Source organism: Scyliorhinus torazame, chromosome 17 (genome assembly GCF_047496885.1).
Source record: "Scyliorhinus torazame isolate Kashiwa2021f chromosome 17, sScyTor2.1, whole genome shotgun sequence".
Taxonomy (NCBI): domain Eukaryota; kingdom Metazoa; phylum Chordata; class Chondrichthyes; order Carcharhiniformes; family Scyliorhinidae; genus Scyliorhinus; species Scyliorhinus torazame.
Genome location: NC_092723.1, coordinates 125,248,088 through 125,264,477, shown reverse-complemented (window position 1 = coordinate 125,264,477; position 16,390 = coordinate 125,248,088). Strand labels below are relative to the sequence as shown.

Genomic DNA, 16,390 nt, shown 5'->3' with positions numbered 1-16,390 from the left:
TCCACCTAACCTGCACATCTTTGGACTGTGGGAGGAAACCGGAGCACCCGGAGGAAACCCACGCACACACGGGGAGGATGTGCAGACTCCGCACAGACAGTGACCCAAGCCGGAATCGAACCTGGGACCCTGGAGCTGTGAAGCAATTGTGCTATCCACAATGCTACCGTGCTGCCCAAGTTCTTGTTGAAATGATCACAGCAACTTTCATCTGGAACATCAGTAGCCTGCGATCTCCCTTCGCTGACTATTGCTGCCTCTAAATTTAACTCAATAAGATGCCTCTGAATCTCAACTCTCAATTCCTTCCACCTAATCTGGTGTATGAATTCCGTGCACACCCAGCTACAATTACATCACCTTCATAGTCAAATTCAGAGAAAATTCCACTACTTTGGTAAGCAAGCTGCTTTGCATGAGGTTGCCTTTTTAAAGACTGAACGCTCTGCATGGACCCTTCCCCATTAACCACAATAAAGGATCACAAACAACAACTGTGAACTGAATTCTCGAGGAAATGGCTGAAAGTATTAACATTTATTATCAATTGGCCAACATGCCCATCTTCTCGGATTTTCACCAGCTGCTTGTCTATAATTAGTGGGTGGCATTAATTAGATTGGCACAACTAAGGTGAATGGGTTTATTGAGACAGTTCTCTGGTGATCCTCCAGGTGAAACATCCACTTTGAGGGGAAAAGCAAAATAAGATACTCAATCATATTTTGTCGCTCCTTATACACAGAATTACAAAGGAATACACAGAATTACACAGGAATAGGCCATTCAGGCCACCTGATGTATGCAGGTGTTTATGCTTGTGGCATCTTCAGACCACAAAGAGGGTCGTCGAATGTCTTGTTCAAACAAAGGAACTTCACATGATATATATAAATAAAAATGTTTAACAGTAACTCAGCATAACAGAAATAACCATTAAAACAGGAGCAGTAGCAAAACAATAGACGGAAAAACATGCCCAAAGCTTGCACATCCTCTGAACCCTCAACAGATACCAGCAGAACAATTACATTGGAGAAAGGCTTATAAGAATACTGTGTACTCAAAATGACACTATGTAACAATGCTCCACACATGCCCCTTCACGCTCTATTTTATCTGCATATCCTTCTATTTCTTTCTTCCGTGTGCATATCTCGCTTCCCCTGAAATGGACCGAGAATATTCAGCTCAACTACTGCAAGTGGTAGCAAGTTACCACTCTCTGGTAACTCATTAGATTTTCTCGTGACTTTAATTGGGTAATGGCTTGCAACCTGTAGTTACACACACAAGATCGACAAGCTCTTAATATTTCTTTAAAGGCTGCAGCTAACACTAGAATATGTGATTATCAGACGGGAAGCAAGGCATGACAATGAAAAATGTTCTTTTTTAAAAAAATAGATTTATTAAAGTTTTTTAACAAAACAAAACAATTTTTTCCCCTTACAAACAATAAACCACCCCCCCACCCCGTAACAAAATAAAACAAAATCGCCCTGAGCAAGATACATACATGGTAAGATGATATATTTACAGAGCTTTATACACTGACTCTCGCCCGTTCGTGCCAGTTTCCCCCACCCTCCACGTTATCCCCCGGTCGTCCGTCCCCTCAGGCAATCTCTCGTTCCCCCCTCCTCTCTCACCTCCCCCCACCCCTCCCCCAGGGTTGCTGCTGCTGTTGCTGACCGACCTTCCTCTTACGCTCCGCGAGGTAGTCTAGGAACGGTTGCCACCGCCTGTAGAACCCCTGCGCAGACCCCCTTAAGGCAAACTTAATCCTTTCCAACTTTATGAACCCAGCCATGTCGTTTGTCCAGGCCTCCACGCTAGGGGGCTTCGCCTCCTTCCACATTAGCAAGATCCTTCGCCGGGCTACCAGGGACGCAAAGGCCAGAATGCCGGCCTCTTTCGCCTCCTGCACTCCCGGCTCGTCCACTACTCCAAATATTGCTAGCCCCCAGCTTGGCTTGACCCGGACTTTCACCACCTGAGATATTGCTCCCGCCACTCCTCTCCAGAACCCCTCCAGTGCCGGGCATGACCAAAACATATGGACATGGTTCACCGGACTCCCTGAACACCTTCCACATCTGTCCTCTACCCCAAAGAACCTACTCAACCTCGCTCCCGTCAAGTGCGCTCTGTGAACCACCTTAAATTGTATCAGGCTGAGCCTGGCACATGAGGAGGAGGAATTGACCCTACCCAGGGCATCAGCCCACAAACCTTCCTCGATCTCCTCCCCCAGCTCCTCCTCCCATTTACCCTTCAACTCTTCTGCTAGCGTTTCCCCCTCTTCTTTCATCTCTTGGTGTATTGCTGAAACCTTGCCCTCCCCGACCTATACACCCGAGATCACCCTGTCTTGAATTTCCTGTGTCGGGAGCAGCGGGAATTCCCTGTCCTGTCGCCTCACAAAAGCCCTCACCTGCATATATCTGAATGCATTTCCAGGGGGTAGCTCAAACTTCTCCTCCAGTGCCCCTAGGCTCGCAAATGTCCTGTCGATGAACAGGTCCCCCATTCTTCTAATCCCCGCCCGGTGCCAGCCCTGGAACCCCCCGTCCGTCTTCCCCGGGCCAAACCGGTGGTTACCCCTGATCGGGGACCACACCGAGGCTCCCACTGGACCCTTATGCCGTCTCCACTGGCCCCAGACCCTTAACGCGGGCTCGTGGTGTACTTTGATGGCGAGAGCGGCAACGGTGCCGTCACCAGCGCCCCCAAGCTCGTTCCTTTGCAGGACGCCATCTCCATCCTCGTCCATGCCGCCCCCTCTCCCTCCATAACCCACTTACAGATCATCGCCACGTTTGCTGCCCAGTAGTAGCTCCCTATGTTTGACAGTGCCAGCCCTCCTCGGTCCCTACTGCGCTCCAGGAACCCTCTCCTTACCCTCGGGGTTTTGTTCGCCCACACAAATCCCATAATACTCCTACCTACTCTCTTGAAAAAGCCTTTGGTGATCACGATGGGGAGGCACTGGAACACAACCAAAAACCTCGGAAGGACCATTTTTACCGACTGCACTCAACTCGCCAACGAGAGCGGCAACATGTCCCATCTTTTAAAGTCCACCTCCATTTTGTCCACCAACCTCGTCAGATTCAGTTTGTGTAGGGCCCCCCAGCTCCTGGCTATCTGGATCCCTAGATACTGAAAACTCCCCTCCGCCCTCCTCAGCGGTAGGTCCCCTATCCCTCTTTCTTGGTCCCCTGCCTGTAGTACAAAAAGCTCGCTCTTCCCTACATTGAGCTTATAGCCCGAGAACTCCCCAAACTCCCTCAAAGTCTGCATGACCTCCACCATCCCCACCATTGGGTCCGCCACGTACAGCAGCAGGTCGTCCGCGTATAGCGACACCCGATGCTCTTCTCCCCCGCGGACCACTCCCCTCCATTTATTAGACTCCCTCAGTGATATGACCAAGGGTTCGATCGCCAATGCAAACAACAGGGGGGACAGAGGGCACCCCTGCCTCGTTCCTCGGTACAGCCGAAAGTACTCCGACCTCCGCTGGTTCGTCACCACACTTGCCACCGGGGCGCTGTAAAGGAGCTTAACCCAGCTAATAAACCCTCCCCCGAACCCAAACCTACGCAACACCTCCCAGAGGTACTCCCACTCAACTCGGTCAAAGGCCTTTTCCGCGTCCATGGCTGCCACTATCTCCGCCTCTCCCTCCTCCGATGGCATCATTATCACGTTTAAGAACCGCCGCACATTCGTATTTAATTGCCTGCCCTTTACGAATCCCGTCTGGTCCTCATGTATCACCCCCGGTCACAGTCCTCAATCCTCGTGGCCAGCACTTTTGCCAATAGCTTAGCGTCCACATTAAGGAGCGAAATCGGCCTGTACGATCCACATTGCTGTGGGTCCTTGTCTCGCTTCAGAAACAAGGAAATTGTCGCCTCCGACATTGTCGGGGGCAGGGTCCCCTCCTCTCTTGCCTCGTTAAAGGTCCTCACTAGTAGCGGGGCCAACAGGTCCACATACTTTCTATAGAACTCCACCGGGAACCCGTTCGGCCCCGGGGCCTTCCCAGCCTGCATGCTCCCCAAACCCTTACTCAGCTCCTCCAACCCGATTAGTGCCCCCATACCAGCCACCTCTTGCTCCTCCACCCTCGGGAACCGCAGTTGGTCCAGGAGTCTTCCCATCCCCTCTTCCCCCCCTGGGGGCTGGGATCTGTACAGCTCTTCATAGAAGGTCTTGAATACCTTGTTTATTTCCGTTGCACTCTGGGCCATGGCTCCCCCACCATCTTTGACTCCCCCTATTTCCCTCGCTGCCGCCCTCTTACGGAGCTGATGTGCCAGCATCCGACTGGCCTTTTCCCTGTACTCGTAGGTCGCCCCCTGCACCTTCCTCCGCTGTGCCTCCGCCTTCCCCATGGTCAACAAGTCAAACTCCGTCTGGAGCCGTCGCCTTTCCCCAAGTAATCTTTCCTCCGGGCCTCTGCATATCTCCTGTCCACTCGCAAAATCTCCCTCACTAACCTCTCCCTTTCCATGCCCTCTGTCTTCACCCTATGAGCCCTGATGGAGATTAGCTCTCCCCTGATCACCGCCTTCAATGCCTCCCATACCACCCCCACTCGCACCTCCCCGTTGTCGTTGGCCACCAAGTACCTTTCAATACACCCCCTTACCTTACCACACACCACCTCATCTGCCAGCAGTCCCACATCCAACCGCCACAGCGGGCGTTGGTCCCTCTCCTCTCCCAGCCCCACTTCCACCCAGTGCGGGGCATGGTCCGGAACGGCTATGGCCGAATACTCCGTCCCCTCCACCCTCGGGATGAGCGCCCTGCCCAGCACAAAGAAGTCTATCCGGGAGGATGCCTTGTGCACGTGGGAGAAGAAAGAAAATTCCCTGGCCTGCGGTCTTGCAAACTTCCATGGGTCCACTCACCCCATCTGGTCCATAAACCCCCTGAGCACCTTGGCCGCCGCCGGCCTCTTTCCCGTCCTTGATCTGGAGCGGTCTAGTGCTGGGTCCAGCACTGTGTTAATGTCCCCTCCCATTATCAGTCCTCCTACCTCCAGGTCCGGGATGCGCCCCAACATGCGCTTCATAAATCCACCTCACCTCACCTCCTCTCCTCTCACCCTCCCCCCTCCTCCCCCTCCCTCTCCCCCTCCCCCTCCTCCCCCCCTCCCTCCTCCCCTCTCCCTCCCCCTCTCCCCTCCCCCTCCCCTCCCCCCTCCCCCCCCATCCACTCCCCCCCTCCCTCTCCCCTCATTCCTCTCCCCCCTCCTCTCTCCCCCTCCCCTCCTTCCTCTCCTCCCCCCATCCTCTCTCCCCCTCCCCTCCCCCTCCCCTCCTTCCTCTCCTCCCCCCATCCCATCCCCTCCCCCCATCCCATCCCCTCCTTCCTCTCCCCCCTCCTCTTCCCCCCTCCTCTCCCTCCCCTCCCCCTCCTTCCTCCCCCTCCTCTCCCTCCCCTCCCCCTCCTTCCTCCCCCTCCCCCCTCCCCCTCCCACCCTCCTTCCTCCCCCTCCCCCTCCTTCCTCCCCCTCCCCCCCTCACCTCCCCCTCCACTCACCTCCCCCCTCCCCTCACCTCACCTCCCCCCCTCCCCTCCCCCCCCTCCCCTCCCCCTCCCCTCCCCCCTCACCTCACCTCCCCCCCCACCCCTCCCCCCTCCCCTCCCCTCCCCCTCCCCCCTCACCTCCCCTCCCCCCTCCCCCCTCACCTCCCCTCCCCTCCCCCCTCACCTCCCCCTCCCCCTCTCCCCTCCCCCTCCCCCCTCCCCCCCCTCTACTCCCCCTCCCCTCACCTCACCTCCCACCCCTCCCCTCCCACCACTCCCCCCCCTCCCCTCACCTCACCTCCCACCCCTCCCCTCACCTCCCACCCCTCCCCCCCTCCCCCTCACCTCCCCTCCCCTCCCCCTCCCCCCTCACCCCCCCTCCTCCTCCCCCTCCCCCCCCACACTCCCCCCCTCCTCCTCCCCCTCCCCCCCACACTCCCCCCTCACCCCCCTCATCATCCCCCTCCCCCCCTTCTCCCCCTCACTCCCCCTCACCCCCCTCCTCATCCCCCTCCCCCCTTCTCCCCCTCACTCCCCCTCCTCATCCCCCTCCCCCCCTTCTCCCCCTCACTCCCCCTCACCCCCCTCCTCCCCCTCACCCCCCCTCCTCCCCCTCACCCCCCTCCTCCTCCCCCCTCCCCCCACTCCCCTACCACCCTCACCACCCTCACCCCCCCTCCCCCTCACCCCCCCTCCTCCCCACCCCCTCCCCCACCACCCTCACCCCCCCTCCCCCTCCCCCACCACCCTCCCCCCCCTTCCCCACCCCCCCTCCCCCACCACCCTCACCCCCCACCCCCCTCACCACCCTCACCCACCACCCTCACCCCCCACACCCCCCACACCCCCTCACCCCCCCTCCCCCACCACCCTCACCCCCCACCTCCCCACCCCCCTCACCCCCCCTCCCTCCCCCACCCCCCTCCCTCCCCCACCCCCCTCACCCCCCCTCCCTCCCCCACCCCCCTCACCCCCCCTCCCTCCCCCACCCCCCTCACCCCCCCTCCTCCCCACCCCCCTCACCCCCCTCCTCCCCCACCCCCCTCTCACCCCCCCTCCCCCACCCCCCTCCTCCCCCACCCCTCTCACCCCCCCTCCTCCCCCTCCCCCACCCTCCTCACTCCCCCCTCCCCCCTCCTCCCCCACCCCTCTCACCCCCCCTCCTCCCCCTCCCCCACCCTCCTCACTCCCCCCTCCCCCCTCCCCTCCCTCTCACCCCCCCTCCTCCCCCACCCCTCTCACCCCCCCTCCTCCCCCACCCCTCTCACCCCCCCTCCTCCCCCACCCCCCCTCCTCCCCCACCCCTCTCACCCCCCCTCCTCCCCCCCTCACCTCCCCGCGCTTTCCAGAGCCTGCCCCGCCCCCCCCGACGCAGCTTCTGTTGCGGCCTTGTCTCTCGTCCCCAGCCCATATAACATTCCCTGCGCATGCTTGCCCCCCTATATACAACCGCCATCATACTTCAACCCTCACATACCCCCAACCTCACAAACCCTCAATTAGAGTCCAACTTTTCAGTTAATATAAAGGTCCACGCCTCTTCGGGCGTTTCAAAGTAGTGGTGTTGGCCGTTATATGTGACCCACAGTCGTGCTGGCTGCAACATTCCAAATTTCACTCCTTTCCGATGCAGCACCGCTTTGGCCCGGTTGAAACCCGCTCTCCGCTTAGCGACCTCCATGCTCCAGTCCGGGTATATTCTAATCTCAGAATAGTCCCACTTGCTGCTCCGTTCCTTCTTGGCCCATTTCAGGACCCTCTCTCTGTCTGTGAACCGGTGAAATCTCACCACCATCGCCCTTGGTGGCTCGTTTGCTTTGGGCTTCCTCGCCAGCACCCGGTGCACCCCTTCCAGCTCCAGCAACCCCGGGGGAGCCTCCGCGCCCATCAGCGCCCCGATCATTGTGCCCGCATATGCCGCGGCGTCGGCCCCCTCCACTCCTTCTGGGAGACCCAGGATCCTCAAATTCTTAATCCTCGACCTGTTCGCCAGGTCTTTGAGTCTTCCCGCCCACGTCTTGTGTAGCGCATCGTGCCGCTCCACTCTCACCGCCAGGCCCAAGAGCTCGTCCTCATTTTCACTCACTTTGTCCTGGATCTTGGGGTTCATGTCCACAGATCTCTGAAGGTTGCCACTCAAGTGGATAGAGCCGTGAAGAAGGCTTATAGTGTGTTAACGTTTATTAACAGGGGGCTTGAGTTAAGAGCCGCGGGGTTATGCTGCAACTATACATGACCCTGGTGAGACCACATTTGGAGTATTGTGTGCAGTTCTGGTCACCTCATTATAGGAAGGATGTGGAAGCATTGGAAAGGGTGCAAAGGAGATTTACCAGGATGCTGCCTGGTTTGCAGGATAGGTTTTATGAGGAAAGGTTGAGGGAGCTAGGGCTTTTCTCTTTGGAACGGAGGAGGATGAGAGGCGACTTAATAGAGGTTTATAAGATAATGAGGGGGATAGATAGAGTGGACGGTCAGAGGCTATTTCCTCGGGTGGATGTAGCTGTTACAAAGGGGCATAACTTTAAATTCAGAGTGGGAGATATAGGAGGGATGTCCGAGGTAGGTTCTTTATTCAGAGAGGGTTAGGGTGTGGAATGGACTGCCTGCTGTGATAGTGGAGTCGGACACTTTAGGAACTTTCAAGCGGTTATTGGATAGGCACATGGAGCACACCAGAATAACAGGGAGTGGGATAGCTTGATCTTGGTTTCGGACAATGCTTGGCACAACATCGAGGGCCGAAGGGCCTGTTCTGTGCTGTACTGTTCTATGTTCTATCTCCTGGATCTTAACCTCGTGGGCTTTCTGGGTTGCCCCAAGTCCTTCAATTATTGCCAGCATAGGCACCACCATCTCCTTGCGCAGCTCCTCGAAGCAGTGCTTGATGAATTCTTGCATCTCTTCTTTGTCCCCGGCCGCCGCCATTTTGTTTATTTTACCCTTCTTCTCCCGCTGCTCCAGTGCCCTTTTTTTGGCCGTTTCACTGCAGGTCCGGTCCATACAGGTTAGTGGGGGACCTCTCTCCTCTCTTCCCCACGGGTTGGCTCTGTGAAAAGTCCCGTTGGGGCTCTTCTATCGAGCCCGAAAGTCCGTCTTTGCGGGAGATGCCGATTCGTGCGGCTTAGCTCCGCATAGCTGCAACCGGAAGTCAAGGTCAATGTTCTTATCGTGAAAGGAGAAGTGCAACTGATGGTTACTGATACACCTTTAAATGCAATAGATATTCATCAATCAGATCTATTCTCATTATTTAACTTTGGTTGCCAGATGCAGCATCTTATATTTCTTCTCTCGGTAGTTTACTCAATGATTTTTAGAAGAACTCGTTTATATCCCCTCATTCTCCGTAAGCCACCCACCCTGATTGCACATCTCTAAATTGCATCTGTTGCTAATTAATGTTGCAAAACAGAAGATTACAGTGAAAACCAGGATCAGTATTAAATGATTTTTTTTTTTAAAATCCTTACCGCTCCCAGCATGATGCGGAAAATGAGCCAACGAAAAGACCATATGACAATTTTGGATGGTGGTGTATGATGTGGAATGATGCGGAGTGTCAGAACAGGACACAGGAAAATACCTAGGAAGCCAGTTTCCAGAAGCTGAGACTCCCAGCCTGTAAGAGATAGAAGATGAGAACATTCAAAAAGTTAACTATGTGCAGATGTGGAACTTTCTTCTGTGAACATACACTGTAAAACCCATAAGCTTCTTTATCGCCCTCCCTAATTCCAGGTCGTTCGTAGGAAACTATCTAATGGGGTGTAAAGGCAGGGTAGCACCTCTCACAGGGGGCTCATTCTGTATTGGTCCTCACCTTCACCCAGCTTTCACATGTGGCTCTATGTATTTATCAGCATACGACAGCATTAGACACCCTTGAAACCATTTCGACTGGCAGGCCAAACCCAGATGAGGGTTGCCATTAGGTCTCTTACCCTCAGCAGCTTAGGGATTTGTCTACCCTGCCATGTGAAGAATGGTTCTCATGGACTGGGCAAATGAGACCTATCGAAGGTCGAATGGCCAAACAGCACCGTGTTGTGGAACGTGTGGATGATGTCCTGGTCAGCCACTGCATCCAGATCTATCTCCAGCCATCTTGAATGGTCTTGCCACTGGACCAAGGTAGGTCAGGGTGAGGGAATAGATGGATACATAGATAAATGGCTTTATTGAAAATCATCATGGCGGCACGTGGCAAATTGTGACGATGACATTTAAAAAAAAGCAAGCCATCATAATCCATAGTTACAATCATTAAATTAAAGCAAAAAGCATAAAATAATAAAAGAATTGCACAGCTGAGAACATTTAAGGGTACACACAATTACAATACTATAGAAAATGCAAGTCTCCTTAATTTACAGGTTAAGAATGTTATGGGTCAGGGTTTAGAGAACCCCAAAGTGTATCATGGAGTTCACCTGACCCACAACTTTTAATAGATTGTGGTATGGGGAGCACACGTCCCACTCTACAGGTGTGGTACAGCAGAAAATGGACAAGTATTTCTTTAAAACAAAACAATGTTTTATCTATGAACTCAAGTTAACCTTTTTAAAACAAAGTGAACATCTTAGCAACCAGTAAATCAAATACAACCCCAAAGACTACAACACTAAGTAACCCTGTAAGCTGTCCTTTTAACATCCAAAAGACTTAACAAACCTTCAAACAGGAGCACATTAGATTTACATTCAATACTGAGACCTTTTACAATTCTGGGTTCACCAAGTGATCCATAGATAGTCTTTGGATAGCAGAGATCAACAGTACAGCTCTTTGTTAAAATTCAGATGCAGCTAACTGAAAAACAGTCACACACCAAGCTTTTTCTCAAACTGAAACTGAAAAGGAGAAGTAGAGCTCAGCTCCACCCACACTCTGACATCACTCCAGTAACATGAACAGCTCCATTTCTTAAAGGTACATTTCTTAAACACCCATTTCTTAAAGGTATTCTCACATGACAATAATGAAAGGCCTACTTTCATGCACTCTGCATTTTGTATGAAAGTCCACATAGCATCAGCGGATTTCTCCATCAGCGAGATCCTCTGGTCTGCCGGCAGCGTACCCACGCCCCTGGGTTTCCTGACGGCGTGGAGTGGCCACGATAGGAAACCCCATCGGCTGGCTGTGGAAACGGAGAATTCTGCTGCCAGCGGGGGCACGCAGCGGCAGACATTGCAGCTGGCGGACCGGAGAATCCCGCCCCAAATGTTCTCAGGCTGAGTTTATCAAATTCTCAATCATTTACATAATATTTATGAGGTTTATGAAGTAGAGGAATGGGTAGCCTCTGTATCTTATTATGCGATGCATGGTAGCACAGTGAGCAGCATCATAGCACAGTGGGCAGCACTGTTGCTGCACAGCGCCAGGATCCCAGGTTCGATTCCCGGCTTGGGTCACTGTCTGTGTGGCGTCTGCACGTTCTCCCCGTGTCTGCGTGCGTTTCCTCCAGGTGCTCCGATTTCCTCCCACAACTCCCGAAAGACGTGCAGTTAGGTGAATTGGATATTCTGAATTCTCCCTCTGTGTACTCGAACAGGTGCTGGAATGTGGTGACGAGGAGCTTTTCACAGTAACTTAGTTTCAGTGTTAATGGAAGCCTACTTGTAACAATAAAGATTATTTATTTATTATTTGAAAAATGGTGCCTTTTCTCCTTCATTCTATCACACGTTTACTTTTGTATGGCTGTGGCAAGATAGCAGCAAAGGGAAGTGGAATTCAAAAGTTTTCTCTTAAGTTCAGACAGCATGTTTTCTGCCTTTCAGCAAGGGAACACTTCCGGTTGTTTGGTCGTGTCAAAGAGTAGCTTTGGTGCCCATTACACAGAACAGCTCCAATGCTGGTTCCTGAACGCTTTCAAGCTTGTTCATATGCTCTTTGATAAGCTCAGCAATTTAAACCAGCTGTTGATGCACAACCTTCCCTCACCATATCCAATTCATCATCTTTCCTCCAACATCTATCACAAATCTTCTGGTGAAAGTGAATGATGTAACAGCAGGAGTGCGTTCACTGGGAGCTGCGGCTTACACAGGTGACTGAGGCCATAGGCTTGCTTTTCACTGGAAGAAGCCGAAGAAGTGGAATTTAGCAGTTTGAGCGCCCGAGCAGCCCTTTTCAGGGCCATACTGCTCACCTTCCCAATATGAGGAAAGGGCTGGAAAATACGACCTAAATATTGTTTGCTTCACCTCCCCGGCTATCAGCTGCAATTGGCAGGGATCCCATCAATCTCAAAAAGGTAAAGCTGGCACTGGTCATCACTGGCGCAAAAAACGTGCGCACCCTCATGGACACCGCCATAGCTGACAGGCCTGAGAGAACTGTTCTTGTCAGTAGAAAGCTGGCTAGGTGCATTGTCCAGATCATTCCCCTCTTCAAGATTTGTCAACCTGAAGAAGCTTGGCTCAAGGAAATCGGTGAAAGTCCAGCATTCTTTTGGAGTGGCCAAGAAAAAAGAAACAGCACAAAGCAGGCAAAGCAGGCTTGAGGGGCTGAATGGCCTGCCTCTGTTTCTTCTGCATGTAAGCTGGAGTAGACTTTGCTGTCATGAACCATTGGTTATTTGCCTTCTCAAGAGTGTTTATGATGGTGTCTAAACTCCTCCTGCACAGCAAAAGGCCGGCAACCCTCCCTCCCCACCGCCCCCCCAAAGCCATGACCAACCCTGATGAAGTTAAGAATAAATACTATGATGACACCACTAATTGATTGCGACAGTGCCCAAGTCAAACAAGTATTCTTGATGACTTCAATACAAAACTCGGTGCAGACCACCATGTCTGGGAATGAAGATGTATGCGGAGCTCTTCGTCAGCAATGCAGTCTTCCACATCCCGCATCGCAACATGACAGCTTGGATGCATGTCATTGTTTGCATTGACACCTAATTGACTGTGTTCTATTTCATTCTTTCATGGAATGTGGTGTTGCTGGCTAGGCCAGCATTAATTGCTGATCCTTAACTGCCCTTGCGAAGGTGGTAGTAAGCGGCCATCTCGAAGCGCTGAGTCATGCACTCAGATTGATGGCACAGTGAAATTGTCATTTAGAACATAGAACATACAGTGCAGAAGGAGGCCATCCGGCCCATCAAGTCTTCGCCGACCCACTTAAGCCCTCACTTCCACCCCATCACCATAACCCAATAATCCCTCCTAACCTTTTTGGACACTAAGGGCAATTTAGCATGGCCAATCCATCTAAACTGCATGTCTTTGGACTGTGGGAGGAAACCGGAGAACCCGGAGGAAACCCTGCAGACACGGGGAGAACGTGCAGACTCCGCACAGACAGTGACCCAGCGGGGAATCGAACCTGGGACCCTGGCGCTGTGAAACCACAATGCTATCAACTGTGCTACCGTGCCGCCCATTTGACTATTTGACTATTAATCCAGAGACTGAGGGTAATGCTCTGGGAACCAGGATTCAAATCCCACCATGGTAGATGGTGGAATTAAAAACTCAACAAAATAGCTGGAAATAAAAGTCTAACGATGACCTTAAGACCATTGTCATAAAAAACACCTGGTTCAGTAGCGTCCTTTAGGGAACAAAATCTGCTGTCCTTACCTGGTCTGGCCTACATGTGATTCCAGACCCAAAGCAATGTCTGTGAATCTTAAATGCTCTCTGAAATGGCATAGCAAGCCACTCAGCTGTATTCAACTGCTACAAATGGAACAAAATGGAATAAAACCAGACGGTGTTATGTCCCTGTACTATGATTATAAATGAATCAGTGTACGACAGAACCTCTAGTTCAAGACTCGTTATTTAATGTTGAATAAACAAAACTATTGCTAACCAAACTATGGATCTTTTAACCATGCTACTTGTTATATTCCTTGTCTTGTTCTCCAAGATGTCCAGATATGTAGTGTTGACAAAGAATATAAAACTAAGAAGTCTAAAACAAAACTAATTTATTTTACACTACTTAACTTGATTAGGTTTGCACACTTTACTGAGTAACATAATAAAATAACAGTTCTGAATCTGTGATACAGTAATCAATAATCTCTCTAATTTATAAACTACACTATAACTCAACCTCACACTATCCTGCTACATTGAAATCTCCATCTGCTTCTCCCAGCATGCCGAGAGATGCAGCCTTTTATATGATTACTTAGTAACGCCATCTAGTGTTGAGTTACATGTAGTCTCTCTTTTTAACCCTTTACTATACTTGTACTATACATATCATTCTACTACTGACAGCTTCTGTAACTCTGATCAAGACTTGCTCTGTCTGGTTAGAGTGTCCTGTTTCTGTTGCATGACAGCTAGTAGTCGGAGGCTATACACACTTTTATATACACTGTTACTGCATATCATTACAGACAGGCCACTCAGTTTCAACCTAGTCAATTCTTCACTATCTTAATCATCGACATCCCCTCTAAACTAAGATGCCATACGATGGACACAATGGAGTATAGGTTTCCACTAGGTTATCAGCACAATTCACCCGAAATCTGTCAAATCAGCATTAGGATAATCATGAATTTAAACTGCAAGTCATGTCCAGTGCGGTAAATTTTCTGCAATGTTCTGTACTAGTTTACATTGAAAGTTAACCTCTCCCACAAAACTAGCCATGCCCCTAGATTGAAAGAACAATGACAGTGAGTCTCCACAAATCGCATCCTTAATGTCTTGTCTTAGCACAAAGGCATTCAGCAACACTTTAAGAGGTTTTTAGCACACTGAACATTTCTAAATATTTAAGAAACTGACCAGTGTACAGCTCTGAAACTAGTAAACAGTTCTGCATTTTCTTTTAACAAATCCTTTTCAGTCATTTAAAGTCAGATTATTCACAGGTTATGGACGACGCACAGATTTTAAAAAGCTTAACTTTTGCTAAACCCAATTTCAGCTGCATTAGTAAAACGGCACCATGTTGCCACTCTTAAATAAAACAAGAAATATTTTAATGCAAGGCATTAAAGGACTTATTACATTCTAGAACACTGTCACATGGTGTTGGTCACAAAAAAAAAGTACCTTTGTGGTTACGCAAATGGGTTTGAGCCAAAATTTGAACCATTACTGCACTTTGGAGAGTGAGCACAATTGTGCCTCGATTGTCGATAGCGCCCAAAGCAGAAACTCTACCTAACTTTTCTAAGTGCAACCAATAACCAATATAAGCTTTGCTGTGAGAAGTTGTTGTTTCATACATTGTAACAGTGACTAAAAAAGCACTTCATTGGCTGTAAAGGAATTTGGGGTTCCCTGAGATCATGAAGGCACTATATAAATAGAAGTCTTCTCCTCTTTCTTCGGATTATGTTAATGTAAATGTTGGTTAGCATAAAATAAATTTTGACTTCTTCTGTCAACTTCATTTTAGTCTTGACAGGATCAAATGAACTTATTTGAATGCACATGGTAAGTAAACAATTAGATTAGGTGACTGAGGATTGGGCTGGTAGTAATACTCATTTACTTTGTGGTCACCATTCAAAGAGCTGAATGCTTGTTAACAGGTAAATTATACTTAATTTTACAGTACCACAAATACTCTGTTTATTGAAACAGACTGTGTGAAAGCCAAATACATTTACACAAAAACTGCAGTCTGCAAACATACACTAATTGTGACTACTGTGTCTGAACGTCATTCCGAGATTATTTGTGACTCCAGCTAGCCGAACCCACTCATGGCTTTTCTACTTACCGGCTCTGTGGTTAGATTTGTGTGCTGTCTAAAATAAAATTATATGCCACATCTGGCAGGCGCAAATCCTTTGCATGCCGTAGTGTCCATCGCAAACAACTGTGTGCGGTTGGTTTCCATGTGACTCACTCACGGACAGAGAACAAAAGGCTGAAAATTACAGCATTTTAACTCGGATGGTTTCCTCAAGCCTTGTATTCAATGCTGCAATTTTCTTTAATACTTCTGACACAACAACAAGAAGTTGAAACCAATAGTGGCATCTCTCAAACTGTCGATTCTCCTCATCCAGAAACAAAAGTTATAATTTCTTATGATCATAACCAGACCAATTAGAAAGTTTCTCTAGGTCAAATAGGTCAGGCTACAGCTGACTACTGGACTTCAGCTGAGGTTTTAAGAGAGCTTTAAACCATCAGCTCCTGGAGTTTGACGTTGGTTCCAGGAAGGTTTGTAAGGAGTTTACAATTATTTTTAAGTCTTCAGTTAGAGCCGAGTTATTTTCAGTTGTTAGGAAAGAGCAATTTCTTAAAAGGCCTTTGTCATGATATCCATATTAACATATCATGGTGCAATCACACACACACACTGATGGACAGGTAGACGGACCAATCAACACACACGCAACATCACAGCCAATCACCAGTGAGAGCACACGCACTATAAAACAGGGAACACCACAGCTCCCGCTCTTTTCCACCAGGAGATAGCTCAGAGCACAGAGCTCACAGCATGCCACTCAGACATACACCATGTGCTGAGTGCCTCTCTAAGTTAGCGCTAGGGCTGGGTCCACAGGTTAACTGGTGAAGTACGAACCACAGCCAGAAGTTAACAGTTGTTATTATACAGAATAATAAAACAGAGGTGTACCATCTACAAGCGTGTTGGTTCGTTTGTATATCGGAACACCCAACACGATATGATACCAGGATTGGAAACTCGCCAGCAACTGTGAGACCTACCTGCACCTCTTCAGAGATCCGCCAGCCTGCGCCATGGACACCATCAGCCCGCCGCAGCCGCTCCGAATCGCTGGAAATCTGGGCGTCAACTGGAAGCTGTTTAAACAGCGCTTCCAGCTCTTCATGGAAGCCATAAACAGGGAGAATGCATCGGACAC

At 50.4% G+C, this 16,390-nt stretch overlaps 1 protein-coding gene across 1 annotated transcript in view; it reads right to left on the bottom strand.

Moving 5' to 3' along the window:
• The window catches only part of LOC140394126 (lipase maturation factor 1-like), a 579,371-nt gene extending 570,168 nt beyond the window's left edge, over positions 1–9,203 (bottom strand). Inside the window, exon 1 of the mRNA XM_072481000.1 lies at positions 9,024–9,203. Coding sequence (XP_072337101.1) covers positions 9,024–9,035 — 12 coding nt within the window. The 5' untranslated portion in view covers positions 9,036–9,203. The remainder of the gene's footprint in view (positions 1–9,023) is intronic.
• Between the last annotated feature and the right edge of the window lie 7,187 nt (positions 9,204–16,390).